Source organism: Maylandia zebra, linkage group LG20 (genome assembly GCF_041146795.1).
Source record: "Maylandia zebra isolate NMK-2024a linkage group LG20, Mzebra_GT3a, whole genome shotgun sequence".
Lineage (NCBI taxonomy): Eukaryota > Metazoa > Chordata > Actinopteri > Cichliformes > Cichlidae > Maylandia > Maylandia zebra.
The window spans coordinates 9,943,920-9,962,524 of record NC_135186.1 but is presented as its reverse complement, the minus strand read 5'-3'; the positions used below and the strand labels follow the sequence as shown (position 1 = coordinate 9,962,524).

Below are 18,605 nucleotides of genomic sequence, written 5' to 3'. Positions count from 1 at the left end.
CACTGATTGTTCCTGTTGTTTGTGCTGCTAGCAACTTCAACCCCCCTCTATTCCACGCAGATGGAGCTGTCAGCTCCATTATGGATATGAGATGATTAAAACTCCAGTCAGCAAAGCCACTACTGATAACTTGGGCCTTGTTAGATGATCTGAGGGTTGCAAGGTTAAATGTTGCAGTGTTATGTTGGGCCATCGAACGCCACCACGTGTTCCCGAACGGTCCCGTTGAGCCGTGCGGACCTGTCGGTTGCTTGTAGAGGATGTTTAAAATGCACAGAACAGCATTCAGCGTATGAATTCGAGGTATTTAAACTAAACGGATCCATGTGGTAACAAATCACGTCACGCTATCAAGTTTGTGATGGACGTGTGGGTAAAGTGGATGGAGTTTACATCCACTACGGAGCAAAGTGAGAGCATGTAAAATGTACGTTAAGCATCCCAGCAATCTATTTTTAAAGAAGGCAGCGCGGCGAGCATTGTAATGCAGATTTTTGACCTGTGCACACCCATATAGGCGTACAATGCAGCCTCTTCAACAATGAGAGATACACATAGAGACAGAGAGAAATCACTTCTCCCAACAGTTACCATGGCAATCCAATAAGGTTGCCTTTACTCTCTGTATTGACTCTCAATAAAGTGAGTAAAAATGAATCTCCTTTTCTCAAGCATTAAATCTGGACTTAAATGCTGATGCCCGGCGACAGGCGTGCAGAGTCAAACCCCCCTGTTCCTGATTTACAGAAATCTCAGCCAAGAGGAGCTGAGCGGGCTTCACTGAGCAGATGCTGTTTCACTTTCTGTTTTCTCCAGCTCTTTCTCCGTGGCTTGACACGTCCGCCTCAAGGAAGAAGACTACAGATGTTGACCGAGACACTGTTTTGGCTATGTTAGATTGTTCTGTCAATCAAAAGTGCTTAGGGACAATTTTTAATATGACTTCTCCAAACTCTTATTTGTTTTATTTTTGGAGGTTTTGTTGGAAAAATAAGAGAGTGAGAGAGAGAGATATTGTATTGCCTGCCAGTTTTAGGTCCAATCGCCTGGTCAGCAGTTCAGCTAAGCTTTTTGTTTGGTTTACAAAAATGCCCCCTGTCACCAGCATGATAGTACACAGATTTTTCAGAAGGTTGTTTGAAACTGCCTCAGTAGCAATGCCATTTTACACCCTCCTGAAAATTGCAGTAATTTTCATTTGTTTGTTGTAGGATGAGCTCTTGTGTGCTCCCTGCTGTTTCTAATACAGAGAAGGACAGAAGAGGAGCGCATGTTTGTGGGGAAAAAAGGCCTTACTGGAGCAATAGACTCTAGCTACTTTTTCTTTTTGGCAATGGATTGTTGCATTTGCCATTGAGCTTGACTTATGCAGCAATGCTTTTGACATTGAGAGAAAAGATCTGTAGACTAATTGTTTCCGATCTTTAGCTTTCTTCCTCTCCCCCTCTCGCTCTCTTTCTTCCTCTCCCTGCTCCTCATTCAGCTCTCTTGTCCGCTTCTTCAGTGAGCATTTTAGATTGCTCGGTGACTCTGTGGAAATCAGCCCTAGACTGACACTTTGACACCAGCATTAATTGGCAGTTTCTAGCTATCAGTAGGCAAACCTTTGATGGAAGCCCTCTCCTAACCTGTTTTGCTCAGTCTTGGAGGGTTTATATAGGCATGTATTGGGTATGCCAGAACAAACACACATTGCTCTCTGTGGAAATGAGGTTGCTCAACCTCTATAAGCTAAAAGTCTGGTTTACAAATGAGGACCCTTTCCTACATTTTTCAGGTGCTTTTAAGCAAATACTGCGTGGGCTTTGGTGCCATTACCTCTAAATCACTTTGCAAATAATGCCTAAACCCACTACATGTAGACGATGCAGTATACACACACACACTCACACTAACACAATAACTCATACATATGCACAGTGATTAAATATAGATTTTCTTTGTAGCACCATCACCATTGAGTTGTTGCATCATTCTAATTTACGAATGAAACAGCAGACAGACAGATCTTGCATCTCAACTACTGTTTAGAAAGGCTAAAGTAGATTCCTTGTGCATGGAGACGATTTGAATGGTGTTTGCACAAGAAGAAATTTTGATATGCCACTGAACAAATAAAACGACTACTGCTAATATTATCAAAATAAATGATGTCCCTGTAGCTTGCAGTCAGCATTTGCCTGGGTTGAGCCAATCCCAGGCCAGCTGTTTCATGTCAACATGCTGTTTTCTTGCTACACTTTCAGGTCTGACTCAACTGCCACTATTCAAAAGCTAAAAATAAATCTAATCTCATTTAATAACCCGTTAGCTATAAGGGAAAATAACAATTTGTGTGCATAACATTTTAAGCCAAAGTGATATTTCAAGACACTGACGGCTGAGGAGTTTTACCCATATAAATCATACTGGATTTTTAGAGAGAACTGCTGTGACTGTATTTTCCTTCATAAAAACAGCCATAACCATCACTCCACAACTCAAGAAATTGGTGACTTATAAATATAAATTAGTAAATCTTCTGATTAGAGATGTGATTCTTCAGATTAATGCAGCAACAGTGTAAAAAGTGGATGTTTTTCCACTTGGAGGCAGCAGAGTAAACACAACACCAAATTTTTTATACAATTGTAATGGCACACATGTCAATAAAATGTTTTTGCTTGACACTTTGAGCAGACTGAAAGTCCCATATTCACTGGTATTAGTTTTGTGTCCACTAAGAAATGTGCTGAGAGAAATGCCTGGCTGTTTAGCTGCTGACTGTGCCTGATGTTTGGTGCAAAACAGGTAGGAAAAGCTAACTACGGCATCCAGAATTAGAGAAGATAAACTATGTACATAAAGAGAAAGGTTGATGGTTTAAAACTAGAAGAGAACCTGGACTTCACAATCCCCTATCAGTTATCTTGCACTTTTAAAGAAGGCAATCTAGAGCTGCACCGACATAGGCGAAGTTTTCTTTCTCCAATGCTCCACCACTCTGTGAAGGTGGGGCTGTTATTTTTGGTGTACATATATCTGTAAAAATGTTACTGTATTTTTGTTCTTTTGACCTTTTTGCTTTGATGAGACAGATATTTGTCTTCGACGCATTAACGTCACATTAATTGACTCCCCAGAGTTTTTGTGTCTAAGCTGTCGCTCTTTTATTAAAAATAGGTGGCAAGGGGAAATTTAATTTAATTGTACTTCTTTTTGTTGACATGTTCATCAAACTGTCATAGCAATGAAGGTGAAAAATCTCATTTATTCCTTGCTGGGAGCATTGATGGGAGCTCCACAGAGGTTACAGGCCAGCAGTCCCTTCCCTTTTGTATCACTTCATGTCCCCATTTCCTCTTCCTTCCTCCCTCTGCCTGTGTGACTCTCTGCTGCTCTTTGTTTGGCAGTGATTTGACCAAACAAAATCTAACTGGGTATCTCTAAAGCAAGGTGACTGCCAAAGGTGATTTTTCAAGCTGACTGCCAGGACACAATGAGTTTTAGATAGAGAGGCCAAATTTCCCTCCCTCCAACTGGCAGTCGTGGATTAAAATAGAACTAGCCTCTGCACTCAGATTTGTCACCCGTGTCATTATCTGCTCCATTATTCCCACAGCCTTAAATGTACTGCCCTGAAAATTAAGATGCAATAGACTTAATGTTGTGTTTGTGTTGCTGGACCTCACATTCTTGGGTACAGTTGTTTCATTAAAGGACATGTGATGAAAGTGTGCTTGTTTTGGCTCCGAATGGCAGCTGGAAGTAACTTTGATTTAACCCTCTCAGGCTCAAATTAAGTTTTTGTTGCTAATGCACAAAAGAATACCTGCAGTGGTACTTCTGAGTAAAAAAAACTCATAAAATATGTATGTGGGGTAATCAGGTTGTTAGCTTTTACTTGTTACAAATCTGCAACGCCTGCCTTGAGAGGGTTAAATACCATTAAAAAATAGCAATAAATGGTAAATGGCCTGCATTTGTATAGCGCTTTTCTAGTCCCTAAGGACCCAAAAGCGCTTCACACTACATTCAGTCATTCACACACTGGCGATGGCAAGCTACATTGTAGCCACAGCTGCCCTGGGGCGCACTGACAGAGGCGAGGCTGCCGGACACTGGCGCCACCGGGCCCTCTGACCACCACCAGTAGGCAAACATGGGGTTAGTATCTTGCCCAAGGATATTTGGCATGCCGCCAGGAGGCAGCCTGGGATCGAACCACTGACCTTCAGGTTAGTGGCTGACCTGCTCTGCCACCTGAGCTACAGCCACAATAAGATGTAAAGCCGCATCAGTAAGCCCTGCACAGCATGTGAATGTTTGCCTAGCGTAGCCAATCACATTCCCCTCATACAAGATTATAGAATTCTGAACATGTTTACAGACATCAATCATCATATTTGTCAGTTAATGGCAGTTTGTAATTTACTAATTGAAGTTCCACTTGTTTCCTGAGCTGAGGAGTGTCCATAGGAGGCTGGAAAGGAACACAGCCTAATTCTGTCCCATAATGGGATTTAATCAGTAATGGCTTTACAAATCAAATTAGTGCAGCTTTTGATTTTAAAATCTACTGACTGGAAAGTCCCCCTCTTTCAGTCTGACATCGATATAAAATGAAGCAATCCTCAGTGGACAACTCAACTATCGATCAAGGTCAGGTTGGAGCTGTATTGTGCCTGAATTTGGACAGATGTTAATTTACAGCTGAACACTTTCAACTTAACAGCTTCAGCATAAGCCTGGCACAGGCAGAGAGGGGGGTTAGAGGATACAGAGGGGATATGAGGCAAATGCAAATGACTTGCCAGATAAGTTAATGTGCCTTTGCCATGGCAAGGGACCCTGATTGCACTGGGAAGGTAAGGCTTCCCTGAGCCAGCCGGAGATATCATTAATCCAAGGTTGACCTGGTATGTCTTTTGCATGGTCCTGCCCATCTAAGTTTATTGTCTAAGAAGAGGCTGTTTAGACAGTTGGAAGGCAGAGGAGACGTTGTGTGCTTTCTAAAATGACCGAGCAGCACTTCCTTTTGAGCGTTTCCCGAAGACAAATTGGCTTGGATCAGCAGCCAGGCAGCTGGCTGATGGAGAGGTGAGATGTATAAGGCCCACGTGGGCATTTTCATCATGACGGCTTTTCTTTCCCTTTTTTCTCTTTTTTTGGCTTCCTGCTGCAGTGTGTCATTGTGTCCTAGTCTCTCTCATGCTGTATCACTCACCCACACAGATACACACTAACCTTACAGTACAATGCAATAGGCTTGCACTAATCCTTACTTTAGACATGTCCTGGGCAGTTTTGTTTGGATTACTCTCCTCTGGCACCAGTGAGAGATCAGCACACATGAGTCTGAAGTCTTTAAGTAATAAAAGCGCTTTTATACTTTAGTCATACAGAACATACAAATGTGGGCTTCATATATATGTGGAAGCTGATTAAGATGTCCTGCATAAACAAAAGGCTGAATACTTGTATGGCTTGGCACTGTCCAGAAAGCTTAGCAAACAATCGTAGTGATTGTGTGAATTTACAATGATATGGTTGCCACCAGGTTGACTTGTGATTATACAGAGATTTGCGGGTTTTATAATCCTCCTTAGATCAAATAATAATAAGCAGTGATTCATACAAAAGTGTTCTGTTCTAAATTGACCACTAAAGACTCAGTCCATATGAGTTATCATTTTGTCAGCTAGCAACCACTCTTTCCTTCTGATAGCCCTATAATTGGGGTTTAATTTTTTCCAATAATGATTTTCTAAGAGCAGGGAGACACGTCCAAATAGATCTTACTCAGCCCAGAGTATCATGAATATTAACAGTGAGTGGATAGGAATGTGACCTCAGAAGTCCTTGCAGTGACTGAGTCAGTGTTTACTGTGGTTCAAATTTTGACTTTATCAGTAAAGAAGTGAAGTACCACAGAAATGCAGGAGTATATATAACCTCAGTCACCGTATGCTACCTGCCCAGCACCAGACAGCTAACAAACACAGTTAGCAGCTAGTTGGAGAAATAGTGGTATATGTGACACCAAACTTTAATTTAAGGTTTCCAAAAACACCTTAAATGTGGAAAAATGTTTCAGTTTATACAACAAACCAAACATTCAAGTGAATGCAATCTTTCCTAGGCGGGCCATGACTAGTTTGCCATCTTAACGTGGTAGTACTTTTCTGCAAATTATATATGGTCATGTCTTGTTGCCCCAAATCAATTAATGATTCACATAATGTGCGTGTGTGTCTTTGTATGTATGTGTGTAAGTGGCCTTGGTTGTTAGCTGTGCAATGGCATGCCTCCCTTTAGAGCGTTCAGACTGCAGATCATCTTTCGATCTGTTTTTTTTTTTCATGCATAAAAATATACATCTATAACATATCAACTTGTTTGCTCTCATTTAATATTTAAATAAAAGCCTTGGGGCAGTATCTACAAAGACAGCATTATGGAAAAACATGTCAGTTCTTTTTTGTAGAGCTACTGATTGTGAGTTTGGTGACATAATATAAAGTTCCGATCTGCAGATTAGAAAACTCACTTACCCATTCGAGTGGACTGTACTGTAATAGAATAATTTCTAATTCTCAAACTCAGTCAGTGTCACCAGTACTCTTTGCAGCTTGTTATCCTCTACATTTTAAGAGGACGGCCTCGAAACTTTGTCAAGTGCAGCAAGTTTGTGCAGTTCAAAAAACAAAACAGAAGTGAAGTGCTTGGCCGTGTGCTGTGAACAACAGGGGAATCCATTTCCTATACAAATGATTGTAATTCTCTGCTCTCCTGCACATTTCTGCCCTTTTTACAGGTTTGGCAGTTCACCAGATAATCACAATCACTGTGTCTCTCATTATGGTTATCGCGGCCTTGATTACAACACTCGTCCTTAAAAACTGGTAGGAAAGATTCCTTTACTTTTTGCTTCACGACACGTCAGACGCGCACCCCCGTTCCTTTTCAGAAACCCTAATAGATGAACGAAGGTACAAGGTATGATTTTATGTTTGTTTCTTGTCTTTGGTGCGTGTTTTTGTAGCTGTGCGCAGTCTGGAAATGGTCGCCACAATAGCCATCAGCGAAAGATCCACCAGCAAGAAGAAAGCTGCCAAAACCTGACAGACTTCACCCCAGCTCGGGTGCCCAGCAAGGTGGACATATTCACTGCCTACAACGACAGCCTGCAGTGCTCGCACGAGTGCGTTCGGACTGCCGTACCCATCTACACTGATGAGATGATCCAGCAGACGCCTGTCTACAAGACTGCTTATAACGGAAACAGGTACTGACTGTATGACAGGTGGATGCACGCTTCCCAGTCATTCAGCACTTGGAAATCCACAGTGTGAATGTTATTAGCATGTGGCTTATATTTTATGAAGCTCCGTGCTGAGCAGCAAGGCTTGATCGGTTTAAAATAGGTTAAAAAACGTTCCAGTAACTCGTACTCAGGATTAAGAAGCATTAAGCAGAAACAGATGAGAATAAGAGCATTGAAATGTCGACCACGAATCCTCACATTCGTCTCCAAGCTCGTGTTTTTACCCCGCAGCCACAGTCAGCTTCAGTCGGTATTTTGCTCGAGCAAATCTACACATAAATTGGCGGACTGCTTCCCATCACCTCATCCATCTGCCGCATGCCTCAGCATGTTCAGGCTGCACACACACAAAAAATAACATGTTCTACTGATTTCTATTGGTGTAATGAGTCAGCTGATAGATGTCTTTACTGTGTCGTTTTGTGTCTGGCTCTTCATGGGAGTATTAAACGTTGGCACAAAGGTGTATGCTTTGAACTTCAATACCTGCAAGTTATGTAATATCAGTAAATACACTTTACATGCCCAAGTTTACTGAACATGTAAAGTGTTATATATACAGAGAAACATTAGGCGAGAGATGTGTCTTTGGTGAGTCGTTGGTGCGTTTGCATTCCGCTTTGCGATTTAACCGGACAGGTAGGTTTCACATCGAAATCGCACACACTTTGCATTGCCACGCCGACAATAAGTTGGTGGAGTATTCACAGTGTTTGCTGTCTGAGTGGATAACATAGTCATCTAAGCCGCAGGGCCAGCAAAGATGGTCACACTTACTCAGTGAATCCAAACCCTGTAACAGATTCATTATGTTGGCAAGGATGGCGGGATAATTCATCTGCTGTAAATAGTCTGCTTTTAAATTACACAGGGATGGTTAGGTTTTTATAGCTTGTTTTTCACAGGTTAACCAACAGCACTGCTGAAAAATCTAGGATTTTTTTTATTTTTGCAGAGCAGCCGTCCGAGGCTGACATAGACCTTCACCCAGTGCAGGTCTCTGTCACCCCGCTTGTGTACGTGACAGTGGTACCGTGTTGATTTTGGCACTTAAGGCTACCAAGAGACATAATTAGGCCTTGTAGCGTGTGCAGCATAAAAAAGAAGAAGTCTTATGAGAAAAAGACACTGCTCACCAATGATAATTTTAGAATCAATTATAGGAGGTTTACTATCAACTAATATGTTGTGATGGTATCTAATATAAAAATGTAACCAGTCTGATTACATCATTTATATTCACAAGTTAACTTCTTGCAGTGTGACTCTGACTTCTTGCGTTTTGCCTAACAGGCCCTCACCAACTGAAAGACAACTGATTCCTGTGGCCTTTGTGTCAGAGAAGTGGTTTGAGATCTCATGTTGACGAGCTGAAGGCCTTGTTCATGTTCTGTGGGTGGAAGAGACTTCCTGAATTCACGCTTTGGTGGGTACCGCAGCACTTTATCCCCTTGTAAATAATCATCTGAGCCTTCGATCCCCATGGTGATGCTGCCCCACTTTGGGAATAAAAGGGAACTTGGCATATGTTTGTTATTTGTGACATGATTATGCTCCCTTTCCATCTTGTTCCCTTTTGATATAAAAAAAAAACCAGGAGGAATCCGGTTCAATGCAGTAGCCGGGGTCTTTAGCTGAGATAAGAGACTAATTATGTGAATATCAGTACTATGGTCACTGTTAATTATTTCTCCTCTCACATCTGAAACATTTTCATTGATATTTTTGGTGCCGCTTTCATTCTTACACCAAAGGTGCATTGTTTGGCGCATTTCAAGGAGTAAGGGGCACTTTTGCTTGACTTGTGACACATTTTTATGCGTGGCTAAAATATGCCAGAATGGGCCAGCATTTGAAATTCAAAGCGTGAACGTTAAACACATGGTCTAGCCCCACAGTGTTGCTGGAAGGTCAAGAAGCGGTGTAATGTTTGCTATTGACCCAGATTTTTAAGAGGAATAGATTGCCAGCAGGTAACACAGAGAGGCAGGGACAGGGACCCTGGGTTATCTGGACACACATTAGTCTCACTCAGCTTAGCTTTCCACAGCTTGCTCCCTGTGCTGGAGTCATAAAAGACATAAGATCCCTTTTTATCTTTGCAAATCTTGTGTATTTTTTAGGCTTAAGTGTATGCAACAATAGACCTTAACTGTACTGATTTTTAATTCAACACTGCCCTTTCATATCATGTAAAAAAGGCACTGGAGTCACATGTTTTTTGAGACAAACCCATATTCTCCCTATAATAAGTCAGAAGCAGGCTAGCTTTGTGTGTGTGTTTAATTTTGCACTGGCAACATAATGAGAAGTAACTGGGGTTGTGTTCTCTGCATCTCCACAGGATCCAGTTGGAAACAAGAAACACAAAAAAACAGCTTCTTTTGTAAAATAGCGTGATCTTTGGACACTGGTGAAGATATTTATTTTTCTAGAGTTGACAAGCAGCAGCCATAACGCTGCGAAAACCATATTTCCAAGAACCTACGGTCATTTAGATATAGATTATATATAAATATATTTACAGGATGTATGGAACTAGACTGTGGACGTCGCGGATGTCTCAAGGAAAACATTAGCCCTATCACAGAGGAACTCAAGGAGCTTCTTCGGGAGGAAGATGAACTGTATTTCTGAACAATGTGCCAATAATGCCACTATGTGCCACAACCTGGATGGACAGAAGTTTCAACAACGACTGATGGACTAAAAAACAAGCCGACAAAAAAAGAGCGTTATATTAACCCTGTATCAACTGCAGTTACATTTTTTTCTTTTGGTTTTTGGTTTTTAAAGAAATATGAAAGTACAAAAAAATGCTAAATGTATTTGAATATGTTATGAAATAGTTTTAAGAAATGTGTTACAAAAGAGTCTAAAAGATATTTATATGAAGCACTATTCTATTAGCTGGGGAAGAGAGATGATGGAAAACGGTATATGCTTTATTGGACGGTTAATTTAAGAAAAAAAAGAAGAAAAAAAGTTCTTTCTACCGGTCCCATTTTAAAATCAGAATAGTCGTGTCTATTTTTTTACACACAAGAGTCTGCCACAGCCCTAACGGGGGAAGTCAGAAGCGCTTGGAACCACTTTTTAAATACTCCCACCTAAGCTGAGGTAATATCAAAGACAACCATCTGAACACATCTGGTCCAAGCCAGTACAGCGCCCACCTCGACTGCTTATTATGTAAGATTTGCATCTGATTTAGGAAAATGGAAAAATACACAAAAGGCTTCTGTGGCGCAGGCGTGTGTCCTCGTTAGATCCCACAGCGGCACATTCACGAGTGAGTACAGCCACAGACTGCATGGAGCTTGACAGGACATTCATACTGCCTCAGGTCTGTCTAGCTTTCTCGCACACCTCGTATCAGTCTCTTGTCTCAGCAGCTGTCTGGGATAAATCTAACGGTTTAGATTTTGATCCGAGCTCCAAATTAAAGGGTAGAAGAGATTTAATCTGAACCTCCTGTGTTCAAATAAATTGTGGTCATTTGCATAAACAGCAAAGTTGAAAAACGGATAGTAATTGAACATCCCCACCCAACTCCCAACTCTCGACCGGTTTGACAAATTAGTTGTTGAGCCTGAAACTCTTAAATTATAGGCGGAAGTCTATGTAATTCCATCGTCAACCGATTTGTTCAAGGTGGAATTAAACAGAAGAAATGGGAAGCTAAAAATGTGGTGTCCCTCAGGATCAAAATGCATGGTTTGTTTAACTGTGGAATGTAAGCAGGAAGGAATCCCCCATCAAACACAGTAGGTTTTTTAAGGGTTCGCTCTCTCCAGACCCAAATAAACTCTTGAGGACAATGTTTAAATCATTCAGTAGTTAAGCTATCACAGCCAGGATGTTTGGGGTTACTCTCGGATAATTTGTTTTAATTTGTGCTGTAGAAAGCTGAGCAAAAAGGGGAAAAAAAGGACAGAATTAAGAGGAAAAAATTCTATTTTGTACTTTCAAAGGCCTAAAAACACTCCCTCTGTGTTTTGTTGTAGTAAGGGGATTAAGACAAACCAATCTGCTGCTGCCAAATTGGTTTAAACTTCTGGTGAGGAAGGACAGTAAAGCTCTCCTGAGAGCTTCCTAGCACCAATACTTTTTATTATCATCTTCAAGCTCCTGAAACAGATTAGCTTTGTGCTACGAAGCTTTCGAGAAAGTTGTCTGTTAATCTACCTTTTTATTTTGCTGTGGGTTTGTACAAAGCACAACTACAATTCTGCAATTGTAAATGTTTATGGCTATAGACAGCAATATGTACAGATATAAATGATGGGTTTTACTAGGTATAGACGGTCGATCTCCAGTACTTCACTTGCTAGGTTTTCGGACTTGTACTCACTTCCTTAAAGGATTCAAGACAACAGGTTGTCCCAGTGATCAGTATCAGTACGTGGGAGCCATTCAGGAGGTGTCGAGATGGCTTGGGATAAACACTGTGGTGCAAAACTCCTGCTCTGGCCAATTCACAACATGAAACTCATCTCATGAATGACACATACCAGTGCAGCCTCACGATAGGCTGCGTTGCTTCTTTGACATAACATATATTTTTTTGAATGAACAGTGATATCTTACTAGTAAGAGGGTTATGAAACTTGCTGTAAATTATACACGTGTAAATGTATTTTCTATATATTTGCTTCTATTTGTGTACAGGTGTGTTCTATTTTTCAAGACCTCTCCCATTTTTTGGGAAGGTTTCAGCTAGGTCGGGGATAGTGTCTTTGTTTACATGTGTAACTATGGTATTTCTTTCAAAACACAAAAACTAACCTTGTGCCAAGCTTCTTACCTGCACTTTCAAGCAGTTACTTGTATTATATCTTTAGCTAACCAGTATAATACTTCAGTAGACGCTGCAATAGCTCAGAGACTGAAGAGTGATTTCCAGGTGGAAAGTAAAAACAGTACCGAGTGGTTTTAAACGGTGTTGTGATCATATCTTGGGTTCAGCTGTATCCATGGTTGGCTGGGAAACCAATGACTTGCTCTTCTTAACTATCATTTCTGCATCGATTTTAATAGACAGTGTATCATCACATGAATTAAAAAAAACAAAAAACAAAAAAACTGTTAATCCAACAGTAGCTGCCAAGAAACTAACTAAACTTGATTTAGACTGGATTGCAATCATTTGTCACCATCCTCATTTTGTATTTGTATATACATACTGCTACAACTGCCCCAGAAAATGTTATTTACTGTAATGACTCTGAAAATAAACCAATATCAGCATTTATTAAGCATATAAGAAAATCAGGGAAAGACATCTAAAGGAAAACTTTTGAAAGGAGGACCGTTCGTGAAATACACTGTCTGTATTTTCCTTTTTGATGTGACTGCTAAATAGTCAGGGTTAAAAATACAAAAAGCCAACTTTAGCGTTGATAGGCAACGTTTTCATTTTCAAACTTTTTCAGTAATCCTGTTTTTATTCCAGCTTTGCCCTTCAGCTATAATCCCGGCATGGCTATGGCAGTGTTGGTTTCAGTCAGTATGCTAGGTGTACCTAGCATGCTAACACACTGAACTAGGCCAGTGAATATGACAAACCTTACACCTGCTCAACATTAGCATGTTAGCACTGTCTGTTTATGTGCTGTTTTAGCTGAAATCACAGCTGCTGTGCTTCAGTGCGGCCTCACAGGGCTGCTAGTTTGGTTGCAAATTCTTCTGCTTCTTTAGCTTTGGCCAAAATTTCTGCTGTTTATAATGACAATGTACTAAACAAGTAATTTGCCAAAAACTGGGAGCGCAGTCATTTTGCCTAATCAAGCCAGGTTATCAAATCAATTCAAACTCCAACTGTACAAAGAAAACCTCAATAATCAGACGGCCCCATTGAGCAAGCGCTTGGCAACAGTGGGAAGGGAAAACTCCCCGATAACAGGAAGAAACCTCCAACAGAACCTCAGGGAGAGGCGTCCATCTGCCTCTCCCTGAGCCCAATGAGGCTGAGGGGAGGGAGCCAACAACAACAGGACAATGAACCTTCAAAGTGGAAAGTTTGTGAGATCATTTTATAATTTGCCCATTTCTTTCTCTTTTAAATGGCTGCCTGATGTAAACAATTTCCCAGTTACTCTGTTGAATACAGTATATTAATATTATTGAATGCAGTGATGGCCAAATCTATGTAAAAATCCCCCCCCCCCCCTAATTTCTAGCTGTGCTAAAGTTGACTGTCGTTTTAAGATTACATGCTACATATAAGAGACCTACACAGAAATTTGAACAACTTCTATTTTAGTCTCACAACTTTAAAACATTTGGCTGATTGACATTTGATGTAAACAGTTTCATCTGTTAACAACACCATATCTGATGATTGTGGAATATCAATGCAACTAGCTAGAATTTGCTGAAAGTGTCAGCTGAGATTATACCGATATTGTGGGAAAGATTCTGGATTCCTTGGAATATACTAAATGCTCTAATTGAACAACAGGAAACTTTAACTTTCTGAAGTTCTTTGTGTTTTAATACTTTGGGGAAAAAGTTTTTGAGCTTTTTTTTTCTTTTCAGGCATTGGGCGTGTTTCGGGCAGATCTATAAAGACTTGAAAAGCTTGATTTTAATGTTAGTATTTCTCTTTGAAATCATGAGGAGCTGCTAAAAGGAATTCTCTTTGCATTCCTGAAGGACATTTAGACAAAGAAAAATGTAACCAGCAGCTGTGATCTATATTTTAAACAGTCGCGGATGTCTGGAGACATCAGCATACAGCACGCTTCCCCCTTTTACCGCTGTCTGAAATCAAACTGATACGTAAGGAAGCGTCTTACTGCTTTCTTGCGTTTTCAGTTTACATTTCAGTATAGCAGATGAGTTTAGTTTATTATAACTAAGAGGCAGGAAAGTAATTCCACTCGGCCCAGTCAGATTTGATTGAAGAAATATTGTGTTGTTGTGTTAGGTGTGGGTGTGGGGGTTACTCGACATGCCTTTTTTTTCACAGCAAATGAATATTTTGCGGTTCTCCTTTCTGTTTCTTCAGCAGCCCATAAAACCTGTGCTCTCCTCGACATAAACAAGCTATCAATCAGCGAGGCTTTTCCTGTCAAGATGAACGATGTGCCACATTTACAGAGACTGTGATTCCTCTTTGCATGTCAGAAACTCAGAGTGGAAGTTATTGACATGTGTTTTGTTTGAATGACATGCTAGCTGAAGGACAAAGTTGTTTTCTTTCCACATATTAATGGAAGCATTCATACCAGAGGAACGGTCAGAGGAATCCGTGTATTGGCTATATTGTGGACTTATTAGCACACTGTGTGATAACAAAAATATCTTGTGGACGCTTTATCAATGAAAACAAAAAGAGACGTTTAATTAGAAGGTGAGAGGACAAACTGAGAGGAAAGGATAAAGTTTATCTTTGCAGAATGATATATATCCATCCTCGGCCGGTGTTTTGGCCTTTTGTGAAATAGTGACAAAATATAGTCCACTCGTGCACGGACACATCTTTTCTCAGTCAGCAGGATTTTCAGGCTAATGCTAGTGGACGTGTTTCTTTTGAAACTGTCCTCTGACAGGCAACTTAGAAAATTGGATATTTCCTAAACATATTAACAAAAAGTGTTTTGATCCAAATCGTGAGTTTTTTTTCTGAACCAAAGAAACCAAAATCAGCAAGTCGACAGAAAAGAAAAAATATATAAAGAAGGTGTAGACAAGTCTTTGGTGAAGGTCTGTTGATGCCTAATGTGTTGCTTTTTCAAAATGAAGCACAAAAAACAACTGTGACACAGCTCTTTTCTGCCTGAGAACTTCAATAAAAGTGATTATATTGTTGTGACTATTTCACAAACTGCCCCGAGACTGTGGAGGTATATCGCTGGATCCATTTATTTCTTTTTTTCACTCCCAGTAAACTGTAGCTCCTCACTCCTCGCTTTTCCGCATCTTTTCAAAAAACTAAAAAAACTAAAAATCACGTACTGTGCGCTTACTGTATTTTAAGCGGAGGGCTGCGACTCTCCTCTCGGGTCATGTTTTTACTTTTTCTATTCACAAGAGCTAAAGCACTGTCACTGTCAGTGATTATCAGTGCAGTCAGACTTGAAAAAGACTTGGAGAAAAAAAAAACGACTTTGTTTGCAACATCTCAATTCTCTTATAATCCCTCTGCTAGAATGAGACTAGCAGCGTGACCCAAATCTGCTGTCGTGTCAGCTAATTCATGCAGATGGCCTCTAGCCCTGGATCATGCCTTCGCGAGCTAAGTGCAGGCCTGAAACGAGTGACACAGCGAGGGAATTCGGAATAGCAGGCGAATGGGATAGCCTGCGATTGCATGTTCTGCGAGAGCTGATCAAAGTAGATGGAGCAAAAACAGCAACAAAACTAAATATGAAGTACAGTAAAAGTTCAAAGGTCAAGTCAAAGGTCAAGGGGTGAGGAGCTTGTATAGATTCTTTTCTCTCTGGGGCAGGGGGGAGGGAAGGGCTTTTCACACACAGTTCATTGAGGCTGACTTACAATCATGATTCATACCTACCATGAAGGAACCTGACTCAAGTTGTGTTGTCGCCATAAAAATGAAGAGTTTGTACTTTGTGACTCAAACTTTTATATTTGTGTTTAATATATCAATGAGTACCTCTGTTAACTTTTGTATAAGACCTATGACTATAGTATATACAAACACACTCACACACACAAAACACACCTCCACGAAAAGGGACTCTAGTCTGTCTCTGTGACGGCTAAATGTTGTATAACTTTTATTTTGTGTCTTATGAACCACATCTCTTCCTTTTGTAGTTATTGGTAAATGTTACGATTTCCAGGTGACTTTGATTTGGTTACTCTTGTACTACTAAGCTCTGTATTTGCAAGCACTGTAAATGCGATTCTCATTGGACTCGTCCTCTGTACATTTAGTACTCTGATGTTGCTATTAATAAAATGTAAAACAACACGAGCACGTGCTATAGGGAGTTTGTTGGAATGAATCTGGGGGAGGGCAGCGATCTGGGCAAATGGCACGAAATAAAAGATTTTAATATGAATCCAATCGATGCTTCTGTCAAATCCAATGATGTGCAAAATTCTGAGCAGCTAAATTCTCAGCATTTTAATGAATAAACATGAGTTATCATGTCAAATGTGATACATGAGCATTAATAATGCTAACAAATGAGACTAGCACTCACATCCACCAGCATTTACACTATGTGGTATCAAGGGCTCAGGGTTCTTCCAGTAACCACAGTGGTAACAATGACTCATGCGTCGCTTTAAAAGCATAAAGATGACACCGTTGGCGAAATATATTAAACATGGTGAATATAATATGCGGAACTCAAACAGCTATAATATTCTAGACGGAACATGAAAAGTATCATCAGGGAAAAACAAAAACAAGAAACATCCAGCAAGGCAGCAAAATTCAAGGGTAGTATTTACTTTTAAAAAACTAGAACTGTATTTTGGGGGCTGAAACATAAAAGGGAGGTTAGGGGTCAAATGTGAAATTATATTTGGATGCAGACTATAATGTGAAATCTCCATATACCGGGATCATCATATCAACTCAAATTTAATATGAACAAAGTCCTCTGCAAAAAAAAAAGAGTATATAGACTTTAAAGAACATTTTATGTATTTTTTATTGTTGATTTTCTTTTATTTGGTGTTACATTGTTTTCTCAATCAATAATAGAAACTCCCTCAGCAGTATTGTTAACACCTGCTCCAAAATCACGGGGGTCAGGCAGAGAGGTTTGTGTTCACTATGGGAAAACCAGGTGGCAACGAAGGCAAAAAACATTAATATCCATCCTGAACATGTTTTGTCATCTGAGTTCAGGAAGTTGCACACAGGTTACCTTTTACCCCAGAGTAACACAAACAGAAACTTAAAAGCCTTCATTCCCTCAGCCATTAGATTACTTAACACTGCCACGGCTCATTAAGACTAATTTTTCTGTGATTGTTTATTTTTCGATATTTGTGAGCTTGACCATGAAATATCTATCTTGATCATCCCAGATATGAAGCATCGATTTTTTAATTGATCTATTAGTTTATTTTTTGCTGTTTCCCTTGTAAACTCGTCATTCTCTCCATTTCACAGCCTTTTGGTGGTACGGTGTTACGGTGGTTAGCATTATTGCTTCAAAGCAAGAAGGGCCATTGATTCAAATCCACTGACCTGGTAGGAGTTTACATGTTCTCCATGTGCCTGTGTGGGTTCCTTCTTGATTCTCCAGCTTCCTCCCACTGCCCAGAGACATGCACATTAGGTCCACTGCTGATTCTAAATCGGCTGTGAATGTGAATGGTTCTCTTTCTAGCCTCCAGCCTGACTGTGACCAGCGACCTCGATGAGCAGAAGAGTCTAAATGGATGACCGCATTTGTGATCGGGTACATTATACATGCAGGATTATATTCATAATATTAAATTAATAAATTGGACTCTATTTTGCGTTAATGACACAGGAAAAAAAATGCAGTATTTATTTATATTAAAGGAAAGTTAATGGAAAATTGAAACTTATGAATATCACACTATGTCACTGTTATAATACTAAGGTCAAGAAGCTCTCTTCATTGGCTCCAGTCAACAATTTCTTGTAAAATGACAAAAATAACTAATAATAACGTCCTTCGTGGCTTGCCTGGATAAAAGCCTCCAGAATGAGTAGTGACATATTTGCAGGGAAAGCTGTAAGCGCTCCAGTGGTTGTTTTTCTACCTGATTAAGGTGCGAAATGTCTTCTCGGCTCGCGTTTCCTCGTATCTAAACCACTCAATCATTAATAATAGCAATGATTAAAGCTTTGCGAGCGCGGGCCCTGTTTGTTCAGTATGCGCCACACAATGGTTTTTGAAGGCTTAGTGGAGAATCCCACTTAACACTGGCCCAAAGTTACAACCAGCTCACATGAAAAAGCAACTGACAACAAGCAACTTCGCACCAAGTGGTAATTATTATATATCCTTCGTATTCAGATTCAATAATCAGTTACTCGTCTTTTTTGTGATAAAACTAAAGCAATTTAGTATAATTTGTGAGCCATAACTTATGTATATGTTCTTAAATATCTTAACAACTACTGAATGGATTGCCTTTAATTTAAAGAAAATTCATGTTTCTTCCACTTCAGCCACACTTCAAAAAGGTCTAGGTTGACATATTGTATCTGTCATATGCATCTTTCCTCTTTGACAAAATTCACAGTGTGACAATAAATGCTAATTTATCTAAGCATTGTGATACTGCTCCTCGGTTTAACAGCATATCTTGTTGATCAGCGGCTTCTCTTTAG

At 40.1% G+C, this 18,605-nt stretch overlaps 1 protein-coding gene across 2 annotated transcripts in view; it reads left to right on the top strand.

The window, feature by feature from the left end:
* The window catches only part of ajap1 (adherens junctions associated protein 1), a 59,253-nt gene extending 43,000 nt beyond the window's left edge, over window positions 1-16,253 (top strand). For both annotated transcript variants that reach the window (XM_076878311.1, XM_004570935.3), the window contains 4 exons: window positions 6,797-6,884; window positions 7,025-7,267; window positions 8,600-8,732; window positions 9,651-16,253. In XM_076878311.1, the coding sequence (XP_076734426.1) occupies window positions 6,797-6,884; window positions 7,025-7,267; window positions 8,600-8,672 (404 nt within the window). In that variant the 3' untranslated portion in view covers window positions 8,673-8,732; window positions 9,651-16,253. The remainder of the gene's footprint in view (window positions 1-6,796; window positions 6,885-7,024; window positions 7,268-8,599; window positions 8,733-9,650) is intronic.
* The last annotated feature ends 2,352 nt before the right edge of the window (window positions 16,254-18,605 follow it).